This window comes from Vipera berus (genome assembly GCF_964194415.1).
Source record: "Vipera berus genome assembly, chromosome: Z".
Classification (NCBI taxonomy): Eukaryota; Metazoa; Chordata; class Lepidosauria; order Squamata; family Viperidae; genus Vipera; species Vipera berus.
This window is the reverse complement of record NC_138205.1, coordinates 1,755,221-1,781,191: the sequence shown is the minus strand read 5'-3', so window position 1 is coordinate 1,781,191 and position 25,971 is coordinate 1,755,221. Positions and strand designations below refer to the sequence as shown.

Below are 25,971 nucleotides of genomic sequence, written 5' to 3'. Positions count from 1 at the left end.
CCTTCAACGCTGCCGCCCTCTGGAAAATGCCCCCTTTGCCAGCCGACAGTGCTTGGAAATTGGGTGGGCTTCCCCCTCAAAGTCACAGGAGGACGCCAGTTCCGGGATGCTCTTGGCCCCTTTGCTGGAAAAAGTTGGCAGGGCCTGATGTGGGAGAAAGGTGGTGGTGGTGGTGGGGAGGAAGACACTGCCCCCCCTTCCTCTAGACCCACAACTGTGTGTTGCCCCTCTGCAAAAAGCACAGCATTGCTGTCAACTTTGCATCCACACTTGAAATTGCAAGACGTGGCTCAGCCCCTCTCTTTGGGGAGTGGGGGTGGTAAACGACCCCCCCTCCCTGTTTTGTTGGGAGGGAAGGTCAAGGAGAGGGGGAGCGTGAGGGGGTTTGGCATCCCGCCCCCCCCACCCCTTTTCAGAGGCCCTTTTATTTTGCTTTTCAAGGGAAGTGGCCCGACTTCCATCTTTCTGCCAAGCAGGGCTGCCCTCTCCTGGAGCCAGGTGGGAATAAAACAGGTAGAGCACCACAGCAAGGAAGATGGCTGAGAGTTGAGAGTCCCATGGCAGGCTCAGCCAAAGATCTGGCATTTTTTGGAGATTTGTCTGCACCAGGCTGATGGTGGCCTGGAAATTCTGCTTCATGGACTCTCTCTCTCTCTCTCTTTGTGTGTGTGTGTGAGTTCAGTGTGTGTGTGGTTGTTCAGTTCCCAGGGCTTCTTTTAAGAGACATGAACTTCAACTCCCAGAATCCCCCAGCCAGCCTGCTTTAAGACGGGTGGCCTTCAACTCCCAGAATCCCCCAGCCAGCCTCCTTTAAGACGGGTGGCCTTCAACTCCCAGAATCCCCCAGCCAGCCTGCTTTAAGACGGGTGGCCTTCAACTCCCAGAATCCCCCAGCCAGCCTGCTTTAAGACGGGTGGCCTTCAACTCCCAGAATCCCCCAGCCAGCCTGCTTTAAGACGGGTGGCCTTCAACTCCCAGAATCCCCCAGCCAGCCTGCTTTAAGATGGGTGGCCTTCAACTCCCAGAATCCCCCAGCCAGCCTGCTTTAAGATGGAGAAACTTCCTGACAGTTAGAACAATTAACCAGTGGAACAACCTGCCTCCAGAAGTGGTGAATGCTCCAACACTGGAAGTTTTTGAAGAAGAGTCTGGACAGCCCTTTGTCTGAAATGGTATAGGGTTTCCTGCCTGAGCAGGGGGTTGGACTAGATTACCTCCAAGGTCCCTTCCAACTTCTTCTTCTTCTTCTTATTACTATTATTATTATTATTATTATTATTATTATTATTATTATTATTATTATTATTATTATTATTATTATTATTATTATTATTATTCCCAGAATTCCCCGGCCAGCCTGCTTTAAGATGGGTGTACCTTGACTAAACTAAGCTGGCTAGGGAATTCTGGGAGTGGAAATCCACCCATCTTAAAGGTGTCAAGTCAAAAAGTCCAATCTACTATATTTTGGCTGCCTTAAAAATGGAAAATCTGGGTAATCCTCAACTTGCAACAGCTCATTTAGTGACCATTCATAGTTACAACGGCGCTGAAAAAAGAGACTTAGGACCCTTTTCCACGCTTAACGACCGCTGCAGCCTCCCCGTGGTCACGTGATCAAAAATTCAGACACTTGGGCAACTGATTCATATTTATGACAGTTGCAGCGTCCGGGGGTGTGTGTCACATGGTCCCCTTTTTTGCGATCTTCCGACCAACAAAGTCAACGGGGGAAGCCGTATTCACTTAATGACCGTGTTAGTAAATTAACCACTGTGGTGATTCACTTAACGACGGTGGCAGGGAAGATCGTAAAATGGGGCAAAACTCACTTAAGAAATGTCTCACATAGCAACGTAAATTTGGGGCCCCATTGTGGCCGTAAACCGAGGATTACCTATAGTCTACCTTTCCTTAAGACCAGAGCTATGGGTAATAATGATAATAATAATAAAGTTGGAAGGGACCTTGGAGGTCATCTAGTCTAACCCCCTGGTCAGCCAGGAAACCCTATACCATTTAAGACAAATGGACTTGGGTGCTACGTCATGCCTCCATGTAGAAGGCTTTGTGTGTTTCCCCCCCTCCGTTCTCTTCTCCCCTCGCACCTCAGTTCGAATCCTGCATGGCATTTTTTAACCCTCCTGGCCATCGGGAGGCAATTCAGAATCGGCCCATGAGTTCAAATCTTACCAGAGGGTTTGAATCCCATAGATAGAAAGAAGCTGGTGAGTCATAAACTGGATGGAGGAGTGCCATCTAGTGGTCAATGGAAGTTCCAACACCTGTTGTGTTGTGCTGAATAGAACGAGCCAAAGGGAGATGTTTTACGGGTGGTCCTCACCTTACGACCGTTTTCTTTAATGGCCGTTCAAAGTTAGGACAGCACTGAAAAAAAAATGGCTTGCAACCATTGTACCTTCCCTGCGGTCACGTGATCAGCATTCAGCTGCTTGGAAACAGGTATGCACTTACACCAGATGCAGCAAGCCAAGTCAATGGGGCAAGCTGGACTCGCTTAATGACCGTGCAAAAAAAGTCGTGAACCGCAGGTGCAATTCCCTTAATGACTGTGTTGTTTAGCGGCAGAGGTTCCGGTGCCAATTGCAGTCATAAATTGAGGACTACCTGTAGCCTTTTACCCATAATTCAGCTTGGAACAATACTCTGCCAAGTTGGGGGGAGGTATACTATTTAGAGACCATTTTACCCATCTTCCTTTACAGGGGCGTCAGAGTTGGGCTGGGAAAAAATTGCTGTTTGATGAAGAGGAGCAATAAAATATAGCAGCAATAAATATTTCAAGACCAGAACACGAAGGGAAGGGGAAAAGCTTAAATCAGGGGTCTTCAAACTTGGCCCTTTTAGGACTTGTGGACTTCAACTCCCAGAATTCCTTAGCCAGCGCGAGGGAACTACTGCTAAGCTTGTAAGCCGCCCTGAGTCTTCGGAGAAGGGCGGGATATAAATGGAATTAAAAAAACAAACAAAACTATGGCCCTTTTAGGACTTGTGGACTTGAACTCCCAGAATTCCTTAGCCAACGTGAGGGAACTATGACCCTTTGATGACTCATGGACTTCAACTCCCAGAATTCCTTAGCCAGCGTGAGGCAACAATGACCCCTTTATGACTCGTGGGCTTTAACTCCCAGAATTCCTCAGCCAGCCTGAGGGAACGATGACCCTTTTATGACTTGTGGGCTTCAACTCCCAGAATTCCTCAGCCAGCCTGAGGGAACTATGGCCCTTTGATGACTGGACTTCAACTCCCAGAATTCCTCAGCCAGCGTGAGGGAACAATGACCCTTTGATGACTTGTGGGCTTCAACTCCCAGAATTCCTCAGCCAGCGTACCTACCTGGCTGAGGAATTCTGGGAGTTGAAGTCCACAAGTTATTTATTATTATTATTTATTAAATTTTTATACCACCCTTCTCCCGAAGGACTCAGGGCGGTGTACAGGGCAATAAATATCAAAATATACATACAAAAGTTAAAAAAGATTAAATAATTATGCCCAATCAAAGGGGCCAACTTTGAAGACCCCTGCCTCACACAAACACCCCAGTCTAAAAAAAAAAAAGTCTAAGAGCGAGCCAAAATTACGGGTGGCTTCATTTGGGACTCCCAAACCTATGGATGTTTTCCCGACTTTTAAAGCAGAGAATCTTCCCAGCTCAGGGTTGAACTGGGGTGGGTGGGGGGTGTCCTTGGTGGTGGCCAAGCTGGGTGGTCTTCTGGCAGACGTAGGGAATGTCAACTAGAAGGGACAGGGGTTTGCAAGGAGGGAGGGAAGGAAGGAAGGAAGGAAGGAAGGAAGGAAGGAAGGAAGGAAGGAGAAAGAGAGGAGGGGAGGAAGGAATGAAGGAAAGAGAGGAGGGGAGTAAGAGGACCAGGAGGAGGAGGAGGAGGAGGAAAGAAGGGGAGGAAGAGGATGGAGGAAGGAAGGAAGGAAACAAAAGGAGGGCAAGAGGAAGAGGACAGGGAGGAGGAAGAGGAAGGGGAAGAGGAAGGAGAAGGGGGAGGAAGGAGCATAGAGTTTTTACTGTTTTCTGATCTGGCCTGTTTTCCTCCAAACGTTTCACATATAAACGGAGCAAATTCCCCTCCCTTCCAGCACGGATGACGTTACCTAGTCGGGTCGTGAGACGTCTACCAGAAACCCACCCAGCTCGCTCACCCAAGACCCCACTTTCCCCCACCCCCAAAGATCCTAGAAGGGGAGGGGTGGGTGTCTGTGGATGAAAAGACAGGATTTTGGGGAATTCTGCCCAACAGAACCGATGTGTCCGGTCCAATCAGACGTCGCTGGACGGTTCCGTTTTTTTTCCTCTCTCTCCGTCCCCCCCCCACCCCCGGTTTAGAATAAAAATCGTTCAAATGACCACATCTCTCCAACTTTAAAGAAAAAACAATACAGGCAAAATGCCTTTATTCCCCTAGAAAACGTTGGCTGACAAAACAAAGGAATGGATCCAGTATATATACATATATAAAAATCTTCTCGTTGTTGTTGTTGTCAGCTGCGAAGTCGTGTCCGACCCATCGCGACCCCACAGACAACGTTCTTCCAGGCCTTCCTGTTCTCTACCGTCTTCTGGAGTCCATAGCCTTGACTGTACGCACTTTTGTCGGCAGGGGGATGTCTCAGGGGGGTGCAAAGGAAGTAATAATAATAATAATAATAATAATAAAAAACAGGAGATAGAAAAAAACTAATCTACAAAAAAAAATTAATACTGTGTTTGAGGATAATGTACTATACAAGTTAAAACTACTGGACCCAAGCTTGGCAAGGATCAGGACTACAACTCCCAGAATTCCCCCGCCCACCCTAGCTTCCACTCCCAGCGTGCCCCTCTTCAAAAGTGCCGGCTGTGGAATTCTGGGAGTTGAAGTCCTACGTTGAAAAACTCGCCCAGCTTGCAAAACTAACTACTAACTAGCCAATCTTGGGTGGTGGAGAAAGGAAGACAATTTGAGGAGAGGGGCGAGGACCAGCCGTGACCGTCCCTCTCCCCAAAGCTGGCCCTTTAGGAAAGCCCCCCCCTCCCCACCAGTTGGGGTGGGGGGCGGAAAATCTGGAGGAGGGGGCGTTTGGACACCCAAATTGCAAAGGGAGGGATTTAAAAACAGCCGAATGTTTAGGGGATGGAGAAATGAGGAAAGCTGACCACACCTTTTGGGGGGGGAGGGTGTTTTTTTCCCCACATATGGGGACCCCCCCAAAATCTCTCGCATACCCTCTCTAGAGAAGGGCCAGGTGGGGGCCCCCATAAGGGCTGGAGAAGGGGGAGGAAGGCTGGGAGCCGGGGGTGGGTGGGTGTCCCAGCTAAGATTGAGGAACAAGCGGTAGCAGATGGGGGGGTGAAGGGGACACCCCCCCCCAAAACCCCAGAGGCTTTGCAAGATGTCGGATTGGGAAACGGGAGCAACCTTGGAAGTCGAAAACCAGAAGGAAAGGAGCCAGAGAAGGAAGAAGAAAGCATAAACAGGACAAAAAAATAATAATAATGAAAGGATTTGGGAGTAGGGTGTGTGTGTGTGTGTGTGTGTGTGTGTGTGATGTGACACCCCACTAATTGGAGTCCGGGGTCTCATCCTTCACCCGAGCTTTCTTTTGATGGGGCGAAGTCAACTTGGCTCCTCGTTTCCGGCCCTTCAGGAGGCTGGGGAAGAGAAAAGAGGGCTCAAGTCAGCCAGCCAAGCCGCAAAGATGGGATTCACCCAAGAGGCAACAAGCGGGAAGCGAGAGCTTTTACGTATTTGGGGCGGGGGGGGGCCGTCACCCACCTTTTCCCAGACTTGCAGCCCTCCTTGCTCTCTTTCTGGCAGGCTTCTTTGCACTCCAAGCCTTCTAACAGCTCTTTTAGCATGGAGTAATGTTTGGGGTTGCGAATCTGCAAACAAAATGGACCTTTCCAGATGTCGGCTCGGGGTTCAAGCTGTTCCTGGGACCCCTGACTCTTTTATCTCCTCCTCGCCAAAGCTGGAACGTCTGCCCCTTGAAGGGCCAGAGGTCACCCTTCAGCCCTCTCCCCAAACCGCCAAGGCAGGCCCAAGGCACTACTCACAGTGAGCGTGTAAACCTGGGGTTCAGATGTGCCCCCCGATTCGCATTCAGGCGTCTCTTCCTCTGGCGTGTCTTGCACTGGCCTCCTGCTGGCGGTGCAAGGACGCGGGCCTTGCAAAGGAGCTGGAGAAGCAAGAGACAAGGATGAGGCGGGGGGGAAAAACCCCCACAGCTGAAGCCCCGCCCTCTTTCAGACAAGGAAAGGAGACCACAAGGACGCCCCCGCCCAAAACCTCCGAATTTAACTGTGGGGCTGCTCTTCACAACTTCCCTCTTCCATCTCGCCTCTCATTTTCACGATCAGACAACTTACGGATAATGAAGGGGGAGGGGGGGGGGAAAGAGACCTATACATTTAATAAATAAAAACTGAACATCTTTGCAACATCCCGTGGAGGGGAGTTCCTCAGATTAACAGTGGTCTGCAGAAAGAGATTCTTCTCCATGAGACAGTGTACTTATTTCCTTGGATAATTCCCCAGCCTGCTTTATTGCTGAAAGCCTATGAGGGGGAATCTTCTCCATTAAACCGCTTTATTGATGACAGGCTATGCGTGGGAATCTTCTCAATTAAAATGCTTTATTGCTGAAAGCCTGTGTGCAGGAATCTTCTCGATTAAACTGCTCTATTGCTGAAAGCCTATTTCGCGGGAATCTTCTCGATTATTTATTTATTTTATTTATTTTATTTTATTGCATTTATATACCGCCCTTTCCCTGAGGACTCAGGGCGGTTTACAGGGAATTAAAATCAACCATACAAAAGTTAAAACCCAATTTAAAAAATATTAAATCAACCCTGTACTATTAAAAACCCCAATTAAAATAAATATCTCCTCAGCCTGGGCCCGAGAGCTCAAAGAGCCAGGTCTTCAGGCCCCGGCGGAATGATCGGAGGTCGGGAGCAGTCCTCAGCTCCACCGGCAGCTGGTTCCAGAGGGCAGGCGCCCCCACTGAGAAGGCCCTATCCCTGGGTGTCACCCGCCGGCAATCTCTTACCGGCGGGACCCTGAGCAGACCCTCCCTGTTTTATTGCTTTATTGCTGAAAGCCTATGCGCGGGAATCTTCTCCATTAAACCGCTTTATTGCTGAAAGCCTATGTGCGGGAATCTTCTCAATTAAATTGCTTTATTGCTGCAGGAATGTTCTAACTAAACTGCTCTATTGCTGAAAGCCTATGCACAGGAATCTTCTCCATTATTTATTTATTTATTTATTTATTTATTTAGATTCATATACCGCCCTTTCCCGAAGGACTCAGGGCGGTTTACAGGGCATTTAAAAAACAGTCAATACAAACGTTAAAACAAATTAAAAGAGATTAAATAGAACCCTGAGAAAATTAAAACCCAGTTAAAATTAAAATTAAAAATATTCTCAGCCTGGGCCAGAGAGCTCGAAGAGCCAGGTCTTCAGGTCCCGGAGGAATGAACGGAGGTTGGGGGCAGTCCTAAGCTCCGCAGGCAGCTGGTTCCACAGGGCAGGCGCACCCACTGAGAAGGCCCTACCCCTGGGTGTTACCCGCCGGCAGTCTTTAACTGGCGGCACCCTGAGGAGACCCTCCCTGTGGGAGCGCACTGGACGAAGGGAGCTTGATGCTGGCAGCAGGTGTTCCCTCAAATATCCCGAACCCTCGCCATTTAGGGCTTTATAGGTCATCACCAGCACCTTGAATCTCACCCGAAGGGCAACCGGGAGCCAATGCAGCTCGCGGAGTAGAGGTGTTACATGGGAGTATTGGGAAACTCCCATCACGACTCGCGTGGCTGCATTCTGCACCAGTTGAAGCCTCCGGGTGGTCCTCAAGGGCAGCCCCATGTAGAGAGCGTTGCAGTAGTCTAAACGGGAGGTCACGAGTGTAGGGCATCTCGGTCCAGGTAGGGTCGCAACTGGCGCACCAGGCGAACCTGGGCAAAAGCCCCCCTGGTCACGGCTCCTATATGGTCTTCAAAAGTGAGCTGCGAATCCAGGAGGACGCCCAAGTTGCGAGCCCTATCAACGGGGGGTAACACCTCACCCCCCCATCGTTAGAGATGGAATAGTCTGGTTGACCCGAGATGCCGGTATGCACAGCCACTCGGTCTTGGCAGGATTGAGACGAAGCCTGTTTCTCCCCATCCAGACCCGGACCACTTACAGGCAACGGGACATCACGGCGAGGGCATCGCTGGGTTGGTTTGTGGTGGAGAAAAAAAGTTGGGTATCATCAGCGTACTGATGATACCCCACCCCAAAACCACGAATGATCTCGCCCAGCGGCTTCATATAGATGTTGAACAGGAGGGGCGAGAGAACCGACCCCTGAGGGAGTCCACAAACAAGAGGCCTCGGGGCGGACCTCTGCCCTCCCGTCAACACCGACTGCGAGCGGCCCAGGAGATAGGAGGAGAACCACCGCAAAACAGTGCCTCCCACTCCCAACCCCCTGAGACGCCGCAGTAGGATACCATGGTCGATGGTATCGAAAGCCGCTGAGAGGTCTAATAGGACTAGGACAGAGGAACAACCCCTGTCCCGAGCCCGCCAGAGATCATTCACCAGCGCGACCAATGCCGTCTCCGTGCTGTGCCCAGGCCTGAAACCCGATTGGTACGGGTCCAGATAATCAGTTTCATCCAGGAACAGAGGAAGCTGATGGGCCACCACACTCTCAACAACCTTCGCCAAAAAGCGGAGGTTGGAGACCGGACGATAGTTGTTTAAAACAGCTGGGTCCAGGGCAGGCTTCTTGAGGAGGGGTCTCACCACCGCCTCCTTCAGGGAGGCGGGGAAGACACCCTCATTCAAGGAAGCAGTTATTACTGCCTGGAACCAGCCTCGTGTCTCCTCCCGAGCCACATAAACCAGCCAGGAGGGGCACGGGTCCAACAAACAGGTGGTGGAGCTCAGCCTCCTCATCATCCTGTCCACATCATCAGGGAAAACAGGATCGAACTCAGTCCAGATAACATGCTCAAGACCGTCCAATTCCTCCACGTCAGACTCTGCCCAGTCAGAGTCCAAACCGGCCGGGATCTGAGCGATTTTGTCCGTCAGATGATGACTAAACTCCTCGGCCTGCCCCTGCAAGGGATCCTCCCTCACCTCCTGGTTAAGAAGGGAGCGAGTCACCCTAAACAGGGCGGCCGGGCGATTATCTGTGGACGCGATAAGGGCAGAGAAGTAATTAGCCTTCGCCGTCCTCATCGCCGCAAGATAAGACCTTATAAAGGTTCTTAACTGCAATCGGTCAGATTAAACCACTTTATTGCTGAAAGCCTGTGCGCGGGAATCTTCTCGATTAAACTGCTCTATTGCTGAAAGCCTATGAGCAGGAATCTTCTCCATTAAACCGCTTTATTGCTGAAAGCCTATGTGCGGGAATCTTCTCAATTAAATTGCTTTATTGCTGCAGGAATGTTCTAACTAAACTGCGCCCGACCTTCGCTCCTTCCGACGGGATTTAAAGACTTACTTGTTTGAACAAGCCGGCCTGGCCTGATGGGTTTTGGGTTTTATTATTGTTTTAATGTTTTAAATGTATTTTAACTTATTGTTCTGAAATACTGGGCTTTTGGTTTAATTCATTCTTAATTTTTGTATTCCTGTATTTTACTATTTATTGCTCTGTTCACCGCCCTGAGTCCTTCGGGAGAAGGGCGGTATACAAATAAAATTATTATTATTATTATTATTGCTGAAAGCCTGTGCGCGGGAATCTTCTCGATTAAACTGCTTTATTGCTGAAAGCCTATGCGCGGGAATCTTCTCAACTAACGGTTGATGCCTGCTAAGAGTTAGATATGGGTCTGCAGAATTCAAAGGAGGTTGCACTCTGTTTGCGGCTATGTAGGGATTTTGGGCTAACCCCTCCTCTGACTCTGCTCCCACTATCCGCCAGTCCTCGTCCTCCTCCGTCCTTCAAATTTACCTTTCTTCCTATTTTCCAGGGATTTTGCTTTCTGCTGGAAGCTGAGCTCCTCCGATCGTCGGTCTCGTCCGGGACAAGCGCACACCCGCACCTCAAAACATCGACGTCCCAGGACCTCACCCCTGTCAGGAGAGAAGAGAGGTCCTTGGAGATTTTTGGAGGATGGAGGGAAACGTTTTACCCCACCTGCCAAGTCGGAGACCCCATCACTGCCGTGGGGTCACAACATTCAATAAACATGGTGGGTACCGTTTTAATTCAAAGGCACCATTGCATTTTTGGATAGTTTCACCCGTTTTATATAGTCGTTTCCGCAGCAGCATTCAGATAAGCAGCGGGTTCAAATTCTAGCACACACTACGCAACCCATGATCCTTTCAGAGGTATTTCTACTGACTAGACTACCCAGTGCCTTCAACAGCAACCGAGCTTCTAATGTGCAGCAAGTCCTCGCATTACGAACGGTTGCTTAGCGACTGTCCAAAGTATTATGATGGATCCCGAAAAGTGGGCTTATGACCTGGATTCGTAGCTGCAACATTCGGGGCCTTCATTCAGGATTGTTTGCAGCATCTCACAATCACTACGAGTACAATTTGCAATGTTGTTTCTGGAAACTTATATTTATTTCCTGTTTCCGGCAAAAAAAAATATTACCTCATGGGGGGGGTCCTCTTAATCAACGCAGCGTTCTCTTTAACGACCGCCGCAAAAAGCTCATGAAATTGGGTGGAGTCACGGTGTGACCTATTTGACAACCCTCACCACTTAACGCCTGAAATTTCAGTCTGGGAATTCCTACACTGGACAGCAGGGGTTTGGACTAGATGACCTCCCACGTCCCCCTCCGGAGCCACGATTCTACGATTTGGTGGGCAAAACCACCCAGAATCGGGCCTGGATCGTGGTTTAAATTTAAAACAAACAGGGTAGCTGGTTCGTTGCTGAACAGCGCCCCAATTTCATCCCATCCATCTTTCGACAGGTAGGTTCTGAGTTCTAAACACGATTTCCCCATCTGAAACCCAACCGAGCCGGGCGGGAAGAGGACGAGGCGAGGAAGACGGTTACTCACTGTTCGGTCTCCAAAGTCAAGACGGTCAGGATCGGACGCCGGTTCATACCGCCCATGCACGAACTGTTACACATGTAATTGTACAGGACGATGGTGCACGCCATCCCCACCTGCAGGGCCGAGAAATCTACTAAGCCAGGTGTAGCATCTGAACATACGCAGATGTTCTAATTTGGGGGAGGGGGATGGAAACTTTTTTTTCTGCTCTGTTGATGTTTCCTTTTGATTCAGGGGGGGGCGTCCCAGCTGTCCGGGAGGCCGAAAACGAAAGCAGTAGACAATCAGACGAAGAAAGAGAAGACGGGGAGGGTTAGGGTTGGACCCCAAATCGCCTCTTCCCCCTTGCCCGCCGTCCCCCCCCCAATCACCTGAGGCTTTTGATAAAGAACCCGCACGCTGTGCCGCTTGGTGCCCGGATCTGTGGAATACTGGGCCAGTGGGTTTCCTTCGACCCGGATGAGATGATCGCGGGGGATCGTGCCTGTGCAAAAGCAGAAATCGGGGTGCGGCGGGGAGAAAATGGGGGAGCTTAGAGCCGCAGGAGTTTCACGTCGGAGGAGGGAGGTTCCCCCCTCCCGCAATTAACGAGCCCCGTCCCTCGAAAAACAAAAACAAAACCCAACTCATCTACAGCACAACACAACACAAGGGAAGCCAAAATCTCGGCGGCTAAGCGAGGCCTGCGTCCTGTGAGTTGTGCCCCGTTTTACAACCTCTTTTTTTTTTGCCACGATGGTTAAGCGCACCACGGCCGTCGTTCAGCTAAGCCACTGTGGTTAACTTTGAACAGTGGCTGTTAAGCTGAGGACTAGACGCAGAGGAAGAAGGAGAGTGCAAAACTTGGGTTGAAACTTAACATTAAGAAAACCAAGATCATGGCATCCGGCCCTCTCAATTCCTGGCCAATAGATGGGGAAGAAATGGAGGTAGTGACAGATTTTATTTTCCTGGGCTCCAAGATCACTGCAGATGGGGACTGTAGCCAAGAAATTAAAAGACGCTTGCTCCTTGGGAGGAAAGCCATGGCAAATCTAGACAGCACACTAAAAAGCAGAGACGTCACCCTGTCAACAAAAGTGCGTATAGTCAAGGCCATGGTCTTCCCAGTTGCAATGTATGGCAGTGAAAGTTGGACCGTAAGAAAGGCCGAGCGCCAAAGAATTGAGGCCTTTGAACTCTGGTGCTGGAGAAGACTCCGGCGAGTCCCTCGGACTGCAAGGCGATCAAATCGGTCAGTCCTAGAGGAGATCAACCCTGACTGCTCTTTAGAAGGCCAGATCCTGAAGCGGAAACTCAAATCCTTTGGCCACCTAATGAGAAGGAAGGACTCACTGGAGAAGAGCCTAATGCTGGGAAAGGTGGAGGGCAAGAGAAGAAGGGGACGACAGAGAAGGAGGTGGCTGGATGGAGTCACTGAAGCAGTAGGCGTGAGCTTAAAGGGACTCCAGAAGATGGTAGAGGACAGGAAGGCCTGGAGGAACGTTGTCCATGGGGTCGCGATGGGTCGGACACGACTTCACAGCTAACAACACAACAACAGACGCAGAGGTCCCCAAAACTTTGGGGCACCAGGGACCGGTTCAGTGGAGAGAGGTTTTTTGGTCCCCACGGACCAGAGGGGCCGTGGTTTTGTGTGGTGCCTGCATCCCGCGGATGGGGCTTTGCTTGTTTGTGCGGACCGGACGCTGGCGGGCCGCGGCCCAGTACCGCTCCACAGACCAGAGGTTGGGGACCCCTGGATTAGAGGACAAGATCGCGGAACAGGTACTCTGCACCCGTTTAAAGACCTGCATGCAGATGGACAGGTCTTTTATCGTGTGCGGAGTGCAATCTCTCCCCAGGTTTTGAGCGCCGTGCATCACAGCCTGCCCACCCCCACCCCACCTGTCCCAGAAGACCCCCCTCCCCCTTTCCCCCCCCCGGGCCCTTCGCTCACCGTCGTTGTGCTCTGGGTGCCGCTCATGATGGGGGCAGCGCCTGACCACCTCAGACATGTGTTCGGATCTCTTGTAGACGGCCATGGCCCGGACCACGGAGCCCGGCGGAGGTGCCTCGGACGTCCGAATCAACACTTTGCAAGTTTTGCCAATTTGGCAAAACAGTTTGTTGAGCTGCGGAGAGAACTGGACGGAGGAGAGAAATTTGGGATTAGAGGAGAGGAGAGGAGAGAAAAAGTGAGAAAGAATTCCCGGAACTAATTAATACACAGCCCCGACTCACCACGGCCGGTTTAGGGGCCGTTCAACGTTATAACGGCATTGAAAAAAGGGACTTATGACCCGTTTGTCACAACTGTTGGGTTACCTGATCCAAAATTTCAGACAGTTGGAAACTGACTCGTATTTATGATGGTTGCGGCCTCCCGGGGGCATCACCTGATCCCCTTTTGCGACCTTCCGACAAGCAAAGTCAGTGGGGGAAAAGCCGGATTTGCTGAACAGCCGGGTTACTAACTTAACACCCACAGTGATTGGGTCAACAACTGTGGCAAGGCAGGTCGTAAAGTAGGGCGTCACGTAACAAATGTCTCACTTAGCAACTGAGATTTTGGGCTCAATTGTGGGTGTGAAGTCGAGGCCTGTCCTATTTATTAAATTAATTAATATATTAAATATATAGACCTCCCTGCATCCCTCCCAACGGGCCTTAAGTTGTTCTTCCATGGATCTTTGTGGACTTCAACTCCCAGAATTCCTCAGCCAACATGCCTGGCTGAGGAATTCTGGGAGTTGAAGTCCAGAAGTCATAAAGGGGGTCATAGTTGCTTCACGCTGGCTGAGGAATTCTGGGAGTTGAAGTCCGCCAGTCATGAAGGGGCCATAGTTCCCCCATGCTGGCTGAGGAATCCTGGGAGTTGAAGTCCACAAGTCATCAAAGGGTCATAGTTCCCTCACGCTGGATGAAGAATTCTGGGAGTTGAAGTCCACCAGTCATCAAAGGGTCATAGTTCCCTCACGCTGGCTGAGGAATTCTGGGAGTTGAAGTTCACCAGTCATCAAAGGGTCATAGTTCCCCCATGCTGGCTGAGGAATTCTGGGAGTTGAAGTCCACAAGTCATGAAGGGGCCATAGTTTCCCCCATTCTGGCTGAGGAATTCTGGGAGTTGAAGTGTACCAGTCATCAAAGGGCCGAGCTTGAAGACCCCTGCCCTATATTAACTCACTGCCCACCCCCAAAAAATGCCTGCCCTGAATTGCAACCAATTGTTGGTGGGACGGAGGCGAGGGCACCATGATTTCCACTACACCCCTCCCCCCGAGCAAGCCCCTTCCCCAAATCTTCCAACTCAGTGGCTGGCATTTGGCCTTTTCTGCCTTCATTGCAAGAGAAGGCAATTGGGGGCTGCTGGGTGTGGGGAGGGGTCTCTCGCCACATGCCGGAAATGGGGTGGGGGTCTTTATCCCCCCTGTAAGGAATCTGGGACAGTCCTTTGCCAAAAGCCAGCAGAAAGACATGCCCTGACATGTCCAGGACGGGCAACGTTGTGCACAGAGCAGAGGGAGACGGAAGGAAGATGGGGGTGGTCTCCGTCGAGACCCCCCCCCCGTTCTTCAAAGCCCAGCCATTGGGTGGGCAGGTTAAAAATGGAAAAGGGGGTGGTGGTCATTCCCATCTAGGAATCCAGAAAGTGACCAGTCCCCACAGAAGCAGGTCAACGTGCTGAAGACACACACACAGCGACCAGAACTGGGGTGCCAGCTATGCGGTAAGTTAAAATTTGGGGGTTCGGGCGCACAGGGTTCCCCAAGCTGCAATCCTACGGGGTACAAATTGGGGAGGGAGGGATGAGAGGGGAAAGGGGAAGACCTCCTCCCAGCTGCTGATGGTCGCTGCAAAACGCACCCCAAGGACGTTTCACGCGCCCCATCGCCGACCTGTTGTTTTTTTTTGGGGGGGGAGTTCCACAGCAGCCTAAAATCCAACTCAAGGGGATACTGGTGGTCATCAGCTTACGACCCACAACGAAGCCATGTTGCCCAGGGAGACATGTGTTGCGAGTTTTGCCCCATCTTACAACTTTTTTGGGGGGCGGGGGTGCTGTCCTTAAGCGAATCGCGGCAACTGTTAAGCCAGCCGTATGGTCATTAAATGAAGTGGGCTTCCCCGTTGTGTTTTTTTTGTGCGTCAGGTGGCCAAAAGGGGAATCACGTCTCTCTCTCTCTCTCACACACACACACACACACACACACACCAGGGACCCTGCGACCGTCGTAAACACGAGTCAATTCACCCGAGAGTCTGAATTTTGACCCCTGGGGATCAAAAATGAACTGCGAGTTGGAGGCTACCTGTATTCATGATTGGGGGTGGGGGTGTCTCCCAGGGGTGGCCCCAGCAGCTGGAAACTGTGGACTAACTTAAAGCAAAATCAGTTTTTTTTAAAAAAAACAATCTATGGGTGGGGGTCTTCTGACAAGCAGCTCCTTATCTGTGTTCAAGCCCACCCACCCAAATATCTGTGGGTTTGAAACACTTCTTGAGGGAGGGGAAGGAGGGGCATATAAGTGGGGGGGGGTGTGATCCTCATGGCATCACCCCACAGCCTCAGAAAGGAAAAAGGGGAAGGGGGCTTCCTTGGGGCAGCAGTAAGAAAAGTCAGGCAGTCCTCGGCTTACAACGGGAGCCGTAAATTCCCGCCATTAAGCAGGACAGCAGTTGGGTTTCGTCCCATTTTATGGCCTTTCTCCGGGGACCCCTGCAGTTGTGAAGTTAGTACAGGAGGTCCTCAAGCGTACGACCAAGAGAGTACCCCAAACGTCCGCTACTAAGCAAGACAGTTGTTAGGTCAGGTGTCCCCCATTTTAAGACCTTCCTCGCTATGGTTGTTAAGCGAATCACTGCAGATGTTAAGTGAGTAACACCGTCGCTAAGGGAATTTGGCTTCCCCCTTGACTTTGCTTTTCAGAAGGTCACAAAAGGAGACCGCGTCTCTCTCTCTCTCTCTCTCTCTCACACACACACACACAGAGGATGCTGCGACCGTCATAAATACGAGTCAGTGGTCGCGCATCTGAATTTTGATCACGTGACCACGGGGAGGCTGCAACAGCCGTTAAGTGTGAAAAATGGTCATAACGCGCTGTTTTTGGCTCCGTTGTAACTTCGAAAGGTCATTAAAACAAACGGTCGTAAAGCAAGGACTACATGAAATGGGTGTCTGGCTCGCAAGAGGCTGAAAGGCGAGAGCACCAGTGCTCCAGATTCTTACCCTCCCAATCCAGTAAGTCCTTGACTTAGAACCGTCCTTGACCCCAACAATCGTTAAGTCGGGACATCGATAAGCAGCTTATCAAGGACCGGCAAATCCATTTTGCGGCTGTTGCTAAGCAACCAAGCTGGTCATTAAGTAAATCCATTACTCTCCTTGGGGAGCATGGTGTTTTTTGTTTTGCTGGGAATTGGGAGCGAAGGGTAATTTTCAACAAAAATGTTGTTTTAAGTTGGGGTTGCGTCATTGTGGGACACAGCAAACGGTTAGAACAATTAATCAGTTAGAACAGATAACCAGTGGAACCACCTGCCTCCAGAAGTTTTAAACACTGGAGGTTGTGAAGAGGAGACTGGGCAGCCCTTTGTCTGAAATGTTATAAGGTTTCCTGCCTGAGCAGAGGGCTGGACTAGATGACCTCCAGGGTCCCTTCCAACTTTATTATTATTATTATTATTATTATTATTATTATTATTATTATTATTATTATTATATTATTATTATTATTATTATTATTATTATTATTATTATTGATCATCGCACAGTCAGCCAGATGTTCAGACTGGATTTGGCATTTTTATCTACCTATCGAGTCCTTACCATGGACCTGGGATAGGCAGATGTGGATGTTTGATGGTATTATAGATATCGTTGCAAGATGGAAGCAGTTCCTAGTAAGGCTGCCTTTTGCATCATCATCATCATCATTATATTATTTATTATTTATTATTATTATTATTATTAGCCTCAGATGCCTGTCAGTTGCATCTGAGGGAGGCAGCAATTACTGGAACTCGAAGTGACCCTGTCGTAAGTCGGGGACCTCCTTTGTGTGCCAGCCCCTTCTATCCACCTGCAGCACCACAGTGGCAGACTTCGCACTCAGAACCCCACATCTCAAGAAGCCAGGTGCTTCCAAACCTCCCAATCCCCGCCCCCCCTTTTTTTAAAAAAAAAATCAGATCCAAAGACAGTCCCACACACCCCTTGCTCTTTTTAGCAAACCAGGATCGGCGGCAAACCGGGATTGCCAGCCAGGAAAGGCGGAATCTAGAGTCCGTTGACCTCACCTGTCCATAGCGGGGGTGGGGGGAGTGGACTGACACGGCAGCGGCCGCCATTTTGATTTTTTTGACCTAACCCCCCCCCGGGTCCCCCCCCTGATCGAGACAAGAGGATCCGGGTTTTTTTTGGAGGGGGGAGATGGTGGGGAAGGAAAGACCCCCACCCCAGAATTTAACTCATAACCTGGTCCCACTCCGTACGGTGTAAGTGACTGACTTGGCGGTGCCCGACTGCTCAAATTCCAGATCGAAGCCGAATTGTCCCGGATAATCCTGGGTTGGGGGGATGGGGAAGCTCTCCCCAGCCCCATAATCTTGGGGGGGGGAGCGCAGGAGCTGGGGGTCCCCCAAGAAGTCGGCTAAGGCCTGGATGGACAAGACGTCTCCCTCTGGATAGCCTTCAGCCAGATCACTCAACGGAGAGCAAGCCGGTGGGGCCGACAAGCCAAAGTTGGTTTGATCCGCAGAGCTGCCAGCTTCCTCGAGATAGGCTTGCTGAGTGGGGTTCGTCTCCTTCAACTCCTAAAACATATAAATCGATTATCATTTGGACGATAGGTATGCCCCCCTCCCCCCCCGGATGTCATCAAAGGACCCCACAAAATGAATGTCACGTTGTCGATTTTAGGCTGCTGTGGATTTGACAAGCCGGCCACAGTTCCTGGCGTTTCGATACCCAAGAAGCCACAAATCATGGCTTAAGCCGAGCCAAGTGCGGGGTGGCTAGACAAGCCACCTTGGAAGCCAGGTTTGGTCCAGCTTGCGGTGTCAACTCGGGAGAACAAATTGATTGGGTCAATCCGTGTTTTTCAAACTTGGGGTGGACTTCAACTCCCAGAATTCCCCAGCCAGCACAGCACACTCACCCAAAACTGGTTGGCCATTTCGAAGGTCCACATTTGATGAAAGGTGCCTTGGCTGAGAGGTGGGCTCAGGGACGGGTTGGCGTCTTCCTCCACAACTTGCTCCATGTTTGTTTTCCTTGACAACGGGGAAACTGAGGTGGGAGGAAAGGGGAAAATAAGAAGGGATTGAAGCAATTTCCAACCCTTTTACCCCATCCAAAGCAGCCGGTTAGGGTTAGGGTATATTTCGATCTGGTGTGTGTTTACTTCCTGGAGGAGTGGGGGGGGGGACAGCTGTGGCAGGACTACAATCCCCAGGATTCCCTGCTGTGCAAGATGGCGGAAGGGAGGCCAAAGAATTCTGGGAACTGCCACAAAGAACAATTCACCAGTAGAACTACCTGCCTCCAAAAGCTGTGAACGCTCCAACACTGGAGGTTTTTAAGAAGAGACTGGACAGCCATTTGTCTGAAATGGTCTAGGGTTTCCTGCCTGAGCAGGGGGTTGGACTAGATGACCTCCAAGGTCCCTTCCAACTTTTATTATTATTATTATTAATTATGAATTATTATTATTATTATTATTATTATTATTATTATTATTATTATTGTCAGCAATGTCCGGGGGGGGGGGAAAAATAAATAGACGGACTGTTATAGGGGACCCCCAAATCCCAACCTTCTCCAGATCCACTGAGCAGGGGGTTGGACTAGATGACCTCCCAGGTCCATTCCAATATCACCATCATCATCATTATCATCATCACTTATCAATATGATTATTAAAATTTTGGGAGCCCGATCAAGTTGCAAAGCCGCTAACAATTTTTTTTTTTTTAAATCATCTTACTTCAACTTACGACCACAAGGGAGCCCTAATTTTCTGTTGCTAAGTGAGACAACTGTTAAGTGAGTTTTCCTCCCTCGGTTGCTAAGCAAATCAAGGCAGTTGTTAAGATAGTGACCCAGTTGTTAAGTGAATAAGAGGTCGCAAAAGGCGGGATCACGTGACACACCCCTCCCCCAGGGATGCTGCAACCGTCATAAATACGAGTCGCAAAAGGAAGATCACGTGACCCCAGGGACGCAGCGGCCATTGTCAATGCGAGTCCGTCACCAAGCATCTGAATTTTGATCACGTGACCACGGTGGACGCTTCGACGGTCGTAAGTGTGAAAAACGGCCGTTAGTCATTTCTTTCGGTGCCTTTGTAAACTTTGAACGGTCACTAAATAAGTTATCGTATGTCGAGGACTATCTCAGATAGTCGCCGACTTACGTCCACAGCTGAGCCCACAATTTCCAGTTCTTATGTGAGACAGTTGGTGAGTTTTGCTCCACCCTTCTTGCCACGGCCATTAAATGAATCACTGAAGTTCTTAGCTTAGTAACCCGGTCGTTAAGTAAACCTGGCTTCCCCATTTGGCTTGGCTGAAGGTCTCCAAAGGGGATCACGCGACCCCGGGACATACTGCGACCGTCATAAACACGAGTCAGTTGCCAAGCCATCCGAATTTTGATCGCCTGAGCTGCGACGGTCGTAAGTGTGAAAAACGACTGCACGTCCTTTTTCTCTGTCCTGTTGCAACTTTGAACGGTCACTAAACACTGTCGTAAACTGAGGACTATCTGTATAATTAAAAACCCACCAGAAAAGATCGCCATTCTAGCTTACGGCATTTAGGAAAGACTGTTCTATTTCACTGCCATAAGCCGGGATGGTCTGTTTAGAGAGAACGCCAAGCTAAACTCTGGCTAGCTGCGATTGCGGTGTAAATCCGTGCATAACGTCCACTTTCTCTCATGAATTTCACCACCATCCCTTTTCTCCTTACAAGTAAGAACAAATCAAAGCTTGAACAACGCAGCTGGCTGAAGAAAAAAAAAATGCAAGATTTGCGGAAAATGATGGGCGGATTGTATGATGCAACTAGGATTATTAATCTAAAATAAATATGTGTCAGAGATCAATGTTGATAGACCCAGAAAGCAGAGGGAACACAGCTTCATTTAGCGACCAAAGTTTCAGCACCACTGAAAAAGGTTACGACCGTTTTTCACACTTACGACTGTTCCGGCATCCCCCCCCACGGTCACGTGACCAAAATTCGGGCACGTGGCTCGTACTTATGACAGTGGCCGTGTCCCGTGTGTGTGTGTGTGTGTGATGTGATTCCCCCTTTTGCGACCTTCGGACAAGCAAAGTCAATGGAGAAGCGGATTTCACTTAACAAATGGGTTACTGACTTAACGACCATCCAGTTTCGCTTAACGGGGGCCCCAAAGGTCGTAAAACGGGGTCCAAACTCACGGAACAACTTCTTTCCCTTGGCAACAAAAAAATTGGGGCTCGATTGCAAATGATAAATAAGTCCTGGAACAGCCTAGGAAGCAGTTCCTTATATATATATTTTTAACCTTTAAAAAAAAAAGATTCAAAAAGTAATTTTAGAAAAGACGCAATTCTGCCTAGCTAGTTTGATACAGGAAGCAAGAATTTGGGATATCTTGAGAACGGATTAAAAGTGGCTTGAGTACACCAGGAAATTGTGCATGAAATTTAGTAGAGAGCAGGTCAAATACAAATTAGGGCAAAAATCAACAAGGGAGAAAAAAAATGCATCGAGGTGATTTGGCATGAAGCAATCCGAATTAATCTTTGTCCGGCAGGCGGTGTTTAAAAAAACAAAAAGGAAAAAGGCATCCAAAATGGGTGTGTTTTATTGGCTTTTTAAACACATCCGGCTGGGATACCTGGTACACGCTATCAGTATGTATTAAATTAACTATTTTGCTTTATTTCATTATTATTTTTTTACACTGTGCCTTTAATTTCCTTGCTTGCTTTTTAGCGGTTTGCACAATCGTGACGTACAGTCATGTTTTTTTTAGGGCAGGGGTCTTCAAACTTGGCCCTTTGATGACTTCTGGACTTCAACTCCCAGAATTCCTCAGCCAGCGCGAGGGAACTATGGCCCTTTGATGACTTCTGGACTTCAACTCCCAGAATTCCTCAGCCAGAGTGAGGGAACTATGGCCCTTTGATGACTTGTGGACTTCAACTCCCAGAATTCCTCAGCCAGCGTGAGGGAACTATGTCCCTTTGATGACTTGTGGACTTCAACTCCCAGAATTCCTCAGCCAGCATGAGGGAACTATGTTCCTTTGATGACTTGTGGACTTCAAGTCCCAGAATTCCTCAGCCAGGCATGCTGGCTGAGGAATTCTGGGACTTGAAGTCCACAAGTCATCAAAGGGCCAAGTTTGAAAACCCCTGGTTTAGGGCAATGTTCCTAAGATTCGGTGGACTTCAAATCCCAGAATTCCCCAACGAGCTCTGCTGGCTAGGGAATTCTGGGAGTTGAAGTCCACTTGTCTTAAAGGGGGCCAAGCTTGTGAAAAAGACTTTAAGAGGCTTCAGACTCTGCATATTCCCAATTTTGCTGCATCCAATAGCCCTGTATTGATTTATCCATTGAATCCCATGTTGCACTGATGGCGTTACTTAGTTTGGTCATGAGATGTCTGCAAGAAAACCACCAAAGTTCAGCGAGCACAGGGGACACCCCCCCCGAAAAAAATCCTATTTTATTAGCCTTGCAGAAAATGCACCCCTGTGAAACCCCCCAACCAACTTTGCAAAACAGGTAATGCATTGCTTTTTCTTTTTCTTTTAGGAAACGGAAATGGGTTCCCCGCCCCCCAACAAGCCTCCCGGAAGTAGCCATCGTCTTGGCGCCGGCTGGATTAGCAAATTTTGCATGAATCAAAAAAGGTTAATCGTCTTTCTTTCGCATGGTTTTTTGCAGAAAGGGGAGGAGGAGGAGGAGAAGAAGGGCAGCGAGGCTATACCATTGCGTAAAGAGGGGAAGGGAAATGAGTAAAGGCCTCCCCGGGCTTAATTCGTTCAGAAATATTTTTTTTTTGCATCTTAAACACGATGTGTCTCGCTTTGTACGTGGGGAAAGAAAATCACGCGAACCCTCCTTTTAGGATGCCTAAATTCCTCCCCCTCCGCTCCCTTCTTTTGGTTCCTTCCCACCGAAGCCAAAAACGGGGCGGACTGTACCATTCGGAGGATGTTTCCGGCGACGGGGGTGGAGTGGGGCGAGAGAGAGAGAAAGAGAAGCCAATTGCCCCGGGAAGATTTAAGCCAGCGCTGGGCTTGCACCGGTTCTACTTCGGTTTAAAACCGGAGTATCTGCTCCGGTTTAACCGCACGACCAACATCCATCGCAACGTCTCTCCCTCCCGACTCCCAAAGTCCAGGAAGCGCTTTTAAACTCTCTGAAAGGGGATAGAGACCCTTCGCTGCCATCCTCCAGCAGCCCCTCCAATTTATCCTCCCCCCCTCCTTGCATCTCCCCCCCTTTCTCCCCTCCAATTTATACCCCCCTTCCATTCTCTCCGCCCTCTAATTTACCCCCTTGCATTCTCCCCCCTTATTTATCCCCCCTCCTTGCATTCTCTCCCCCCTTTCAACCCTCCCTCTAATTTACCCCCTTGCATTCTCCCCCTTATTTATCCCCCCTCCTTGCATTCTCTCCCCCCTTTCAACCCTCCCTCTAATTTACCCCCCCTTGCATTCTCCCCCTTATTTATCCCCTCCTTGCATCTTCTCCCCCTTTCTCCCCTCCAATTTACCCCCCCCTTGCATTCTCCCCTATTTATCCCCCCTCCTTGCATTCTCTCCCCCCTTTCAACCCTCCCTCTAATTTACCCCCCCTTGCATTCTCCCCTCCCTTATTTATCCCCTCCTTGCATCTTCTCCCCCTTTCTCCCCTCCAATTTACCCCCCTTGCATTCTCCTCCTTATTTATCCCCCCTCCTTGCATTCTCTCCCCCGTTTCAACCCTCCCTCTAATTTACCCCCCCTTGCATTCTCCCCCTTAGTTATCCCCCCTCCTTGCATCTTCTCCCCCCTTTCTACCCTCCAATTTACACCCCCTTGCATTCTCCCCCCTTATTTATCCCCCCCTCCTTGCATTCTCTCCCCCCTTTCAACCCTCCCCCTTATTTATCCCCCTTCTTGCATTCTCCCCCTTATTTATCCCCTCTCCTTGCATCTTCTCCCCCTTTCTCCCCTCCAATTTATACCCCGTTCCATTCTCCCCTCCCTCTAATTTACCCCCCTTGCATTCTCCCCTCCCTTATTTATCCCCCCTCCTTGCATCTTCTCCCCCTTTCTCCCCTCCAATTTACCCCCCTTGCATTCTCCTCCTTATTTATCCCCCCTCCTTGCATTCTCTCCTCTCCCCTCCCCCGCTTTGAAACTCTCTACAATTCCAAGTGAAACTATTGTGTGTGTGTGTGTGTGGGGGGGTCTTATTAGCAACGATTTAAGTATCTTGCCGGAGAAGAGGCGGAGGGGAAAGAGGAGGAGGGGGGGGGAGAAAGCAGGAAAGATCAACCGAGCAGCATCCCCCCCCACATCTTTCTTTCCCCCCCCCTCCACCCCAGCGATAAGGGGAAGGGGCGTCGGTTGCGTCAGGAGAGCTGGAGGGGGGGGGAGAGAGAGAGGGAGAACAACTTTGCAAGCCGGGCTGGGATTTTTTTTTCCTGCCCCCATCCGCCCCACCTCGCTTTGGATCCGGGTCGTTGGACTGCGCTTTTTTTTTGGTTTTTTTCTTTGCGGGGAGGGTGGGGGGGTGCACGCGCGGGTCGAAGGAGGAGGCCGGGGGAGCGTGGGAAAAAAAAAAAGAAAGAGAAAGCGAGCCGACGTTCCACCGACAAGCGCCAAGGTTCCAAATCCGAACGCGGCGGGCCCCAACGTTCCATCCTTTCCCTTTCTTTCCCCCCCCGCCCCCCCCCCGCGCTCGCTCGCTCGCTTTCACCTTCAGCCCGAGCGGAAGCCCCGGGTTGAGTCAGCAGCGGCCGAAGCGGGGAAAGCCCCAGCCGCTCCTCCGGCGTGGGGAGGGGAAGGACGCCCCCTCCCCAGAATACGGACACTCTGCCCCCCCTCCTCCTCCTCCTCTTCCTCCTCCTCCTCCTCCTCCTCCGGGTGTTTACCGACTCGGCTCCCAGCCTCGGTCCGGTTCCCGCCGCGCTCTGCCCGCGAACTGCCCGGCTGCAAAGGAGTACACGCGGTGGGGATTCCCCGGCTCGAGCCCGCGGACGGGAGGAGGGCGGGGAGGGGGCGCGTTCTCGCGAGGGGAGGCCGCCGGGGCCATCTTGGCAGCGGGCACCCGGCCCGGGCGCAAATGGCAGAAGAGCTCTTTACCTGTGGCGCTGCCGCCTGCAACGCGTTCTCACGCGCACGCCTCTTCGAGCCGAGTCGCTTCTGCGTCGCCGCTGAAAAAGCCCCCCACCCAGTTCCAGGACTTGGAAGCGGCGGCGCGCTTGGGCAGGACTACAATTCCCATCATCCCCAAGCGGAGCCCCCCACAAACCCATCCCTTCTTTCTCTTCGGCTCTGGGGAACGCCCTCCCCCCGCCCCATCGATGGTTCTTTGCAACTGGGCAACTTGGATGGCGTTTGCCAAGCGAGCCTTCCTGGGCAGGAGCAGTCTATCGTGCAAGAGGGAACCTGGGCGAGGCGGAGCCCCCCCCCCGAAAAGGAGGGAGATAAAAGGGGGAAACGGGGTTGGGGTGGGGGTGGAACGAACTAGGCTAGGGTTTTAAACAGCCTTGGCGGCCCTCCTCCAGGTGCGTGGACTTCAACTCCCAGGATGCCTCGGCTGTCAAAGCCAGGGTGGAGGATTCTGGGAGCTGAAGTCCACTCCGCCTTCCACGGGCCGAGGTGGAGGTAACACCGATCCAGGTAGAGGCAGTCTCCCGGGGACGCGCCTGCGCGCGCACGCCTCACCCCGCCCCCCCCCTCCAATCGCTCCTTTCCCCTCTTTCCATCCAGTTGATTAAGCGGGGGGGGGGAGGGGCGTGAGGGTGAGGCTGTCTCGGCTGGCTCGAACCGGTTTGGAAGGAAGGAAGGAAGGAAGTCAAGTTTGGAAGGAGGGCAGAGCCGCCCCGGCTTGTCTCTGGAATGCAGGAAGGTAAATGGGGATAAGTGAGTTCCAGAGCTGGAAGGGACCTCGGAGGTCTTCTAGTCCAACCCCCTGCTCAGGCGGGAGACCCCATGCCATTTCAATCAATCAATCAATCAAACATTCAGAGTAGAGCTGGAAGGGACCTTGGAGGTCATCTAGTCCAGCCCCCTGCTCAGGCAGGAGACCCTGTACCAGGGGTCTTCAAACTTGGCAACGTATGTTATTCTATTCTATCATTATTCTATTCTGTTCTGTTCTGTTGTATGTCACTGCAGGGATGCCGCAACCGTCGCAAGTGTGAAGACTGATTGTAAGTCACTTTTTCAGTGCCGTTGTGACTTTATAAGTGACTCGTGATACATTTCTAAGTTAAAACCTTAAAACTAATATTAAATTGGATAGAAAGGAGTGAATATGGGGTGGGTGGGATCGCCTACTAATCTACAGGGACTCCTCATTTTATGACCACCATTCAGCCCCAAACGTCTGTTGCTATGTGAGAACAGCTGTTAACTGAGTTTTGAGGCCTCTCTCGCCACAATTGTTAAGTGAATCACGGCAGTTGATAAGTGAGCAACACGGTCGCTAAGCGAATCCCCATCGACCCTGCTTCTCAGAAGGTCGCAAAAGGGGGAATCGCGTGACCCCCTTGGGACGCTGCGACCGTCGTAAATACGAGTCAGTTGCCCAGCGTCTGAATTTTGATCCCCTGACCACAGGGGAGGCTGTGACGGTCGTTAAGTGTGAAAAAGGGTCCTAAGTCGCTTTTTTCATGTCGTAACTTCAAACGGTCACTAAACGAACGATGAT

General features: G+C 50.6%; 1 protein-coding gene across 3 annotated transcripts; it reads right to left on the bottom strand.

Annotated features, from left to right (window-relative positions):
- Nucleotides 1–4,401: 4,401 nt before the first annotated feature.
- Nucleotides 4,402–24,263, bottom strand: LOC308678227 (cellular tumor antigen p53-like). Of its 3 annotated transcripts, none has more exons than XM_081345270.1 (10): nucleotides 24,188–24,263; nucleotides 18,201–18,331; nucleotides 17,536–17,856; nucleotides 12,998–13,184; nucleotides 11,430–11,542; nucleotides 11,062–11,171; nucleotides 9,987–10,108; nucleotides 6,077–6,198; nucleotides 5,796–5,902; nucleotides 4,402–5,671 (listed from the first exon to the last, which is right to left on the bottom strand). In XM_081345270.1, the coding sequence occupies exons 2-10, from the start codon at nucleotides 18,303–18,305 to the stop codon at nucleotides 5,581–5,583; spliced, it is 1,278 nt and encodes a 425-aa protein (XP_081201396.1). In that variant the 5' UTR covers nucleotides 18,306–18,331; nucleotides 24,188–24,263; the 3' UTR covers nucleotides 4,402–5,580. The 3 variants fall into 3 exon arrangements, with proteins under 3 accessions (XP_081201396.1, XP_081201397.1, XP_081201398.1); XM_081345271.1 differs by lacking the exon at nucleotides 24,188–24,263 and adding an exon at nucleotides 24,013–24,117; XM_081345272.1 differs by lacking the exon at nucleotides 5,796–5,902.
- Between the last annotated feature and the right edge of the window lie 1,708 nt (nucleotides 24,264–25,971).

Coding starts and splice junctions, on each gene's coding strand:
- LOC308678227 (XM_081345270.1), bottom strand. CDS start 18,305: ATGGAGCAAGTTGTGGAGGAAGACGCCAACCCGTCCCTGAGCCCACCT. Junction 11,543..12,997: donor GCACCCAGAGCACAACGACG/GTGAGCGAAGGG, acceptor GCTTTTGCACAG/GCACGATCCCCCGCGATCAT. Junction 11,172..11,429: donor TTCTTTATCAAAAGCCTCAG/GTGATTGGGGGG, acceptor TCGGCCCTGCAG/GTGGGGATGGCGTGCACCAT.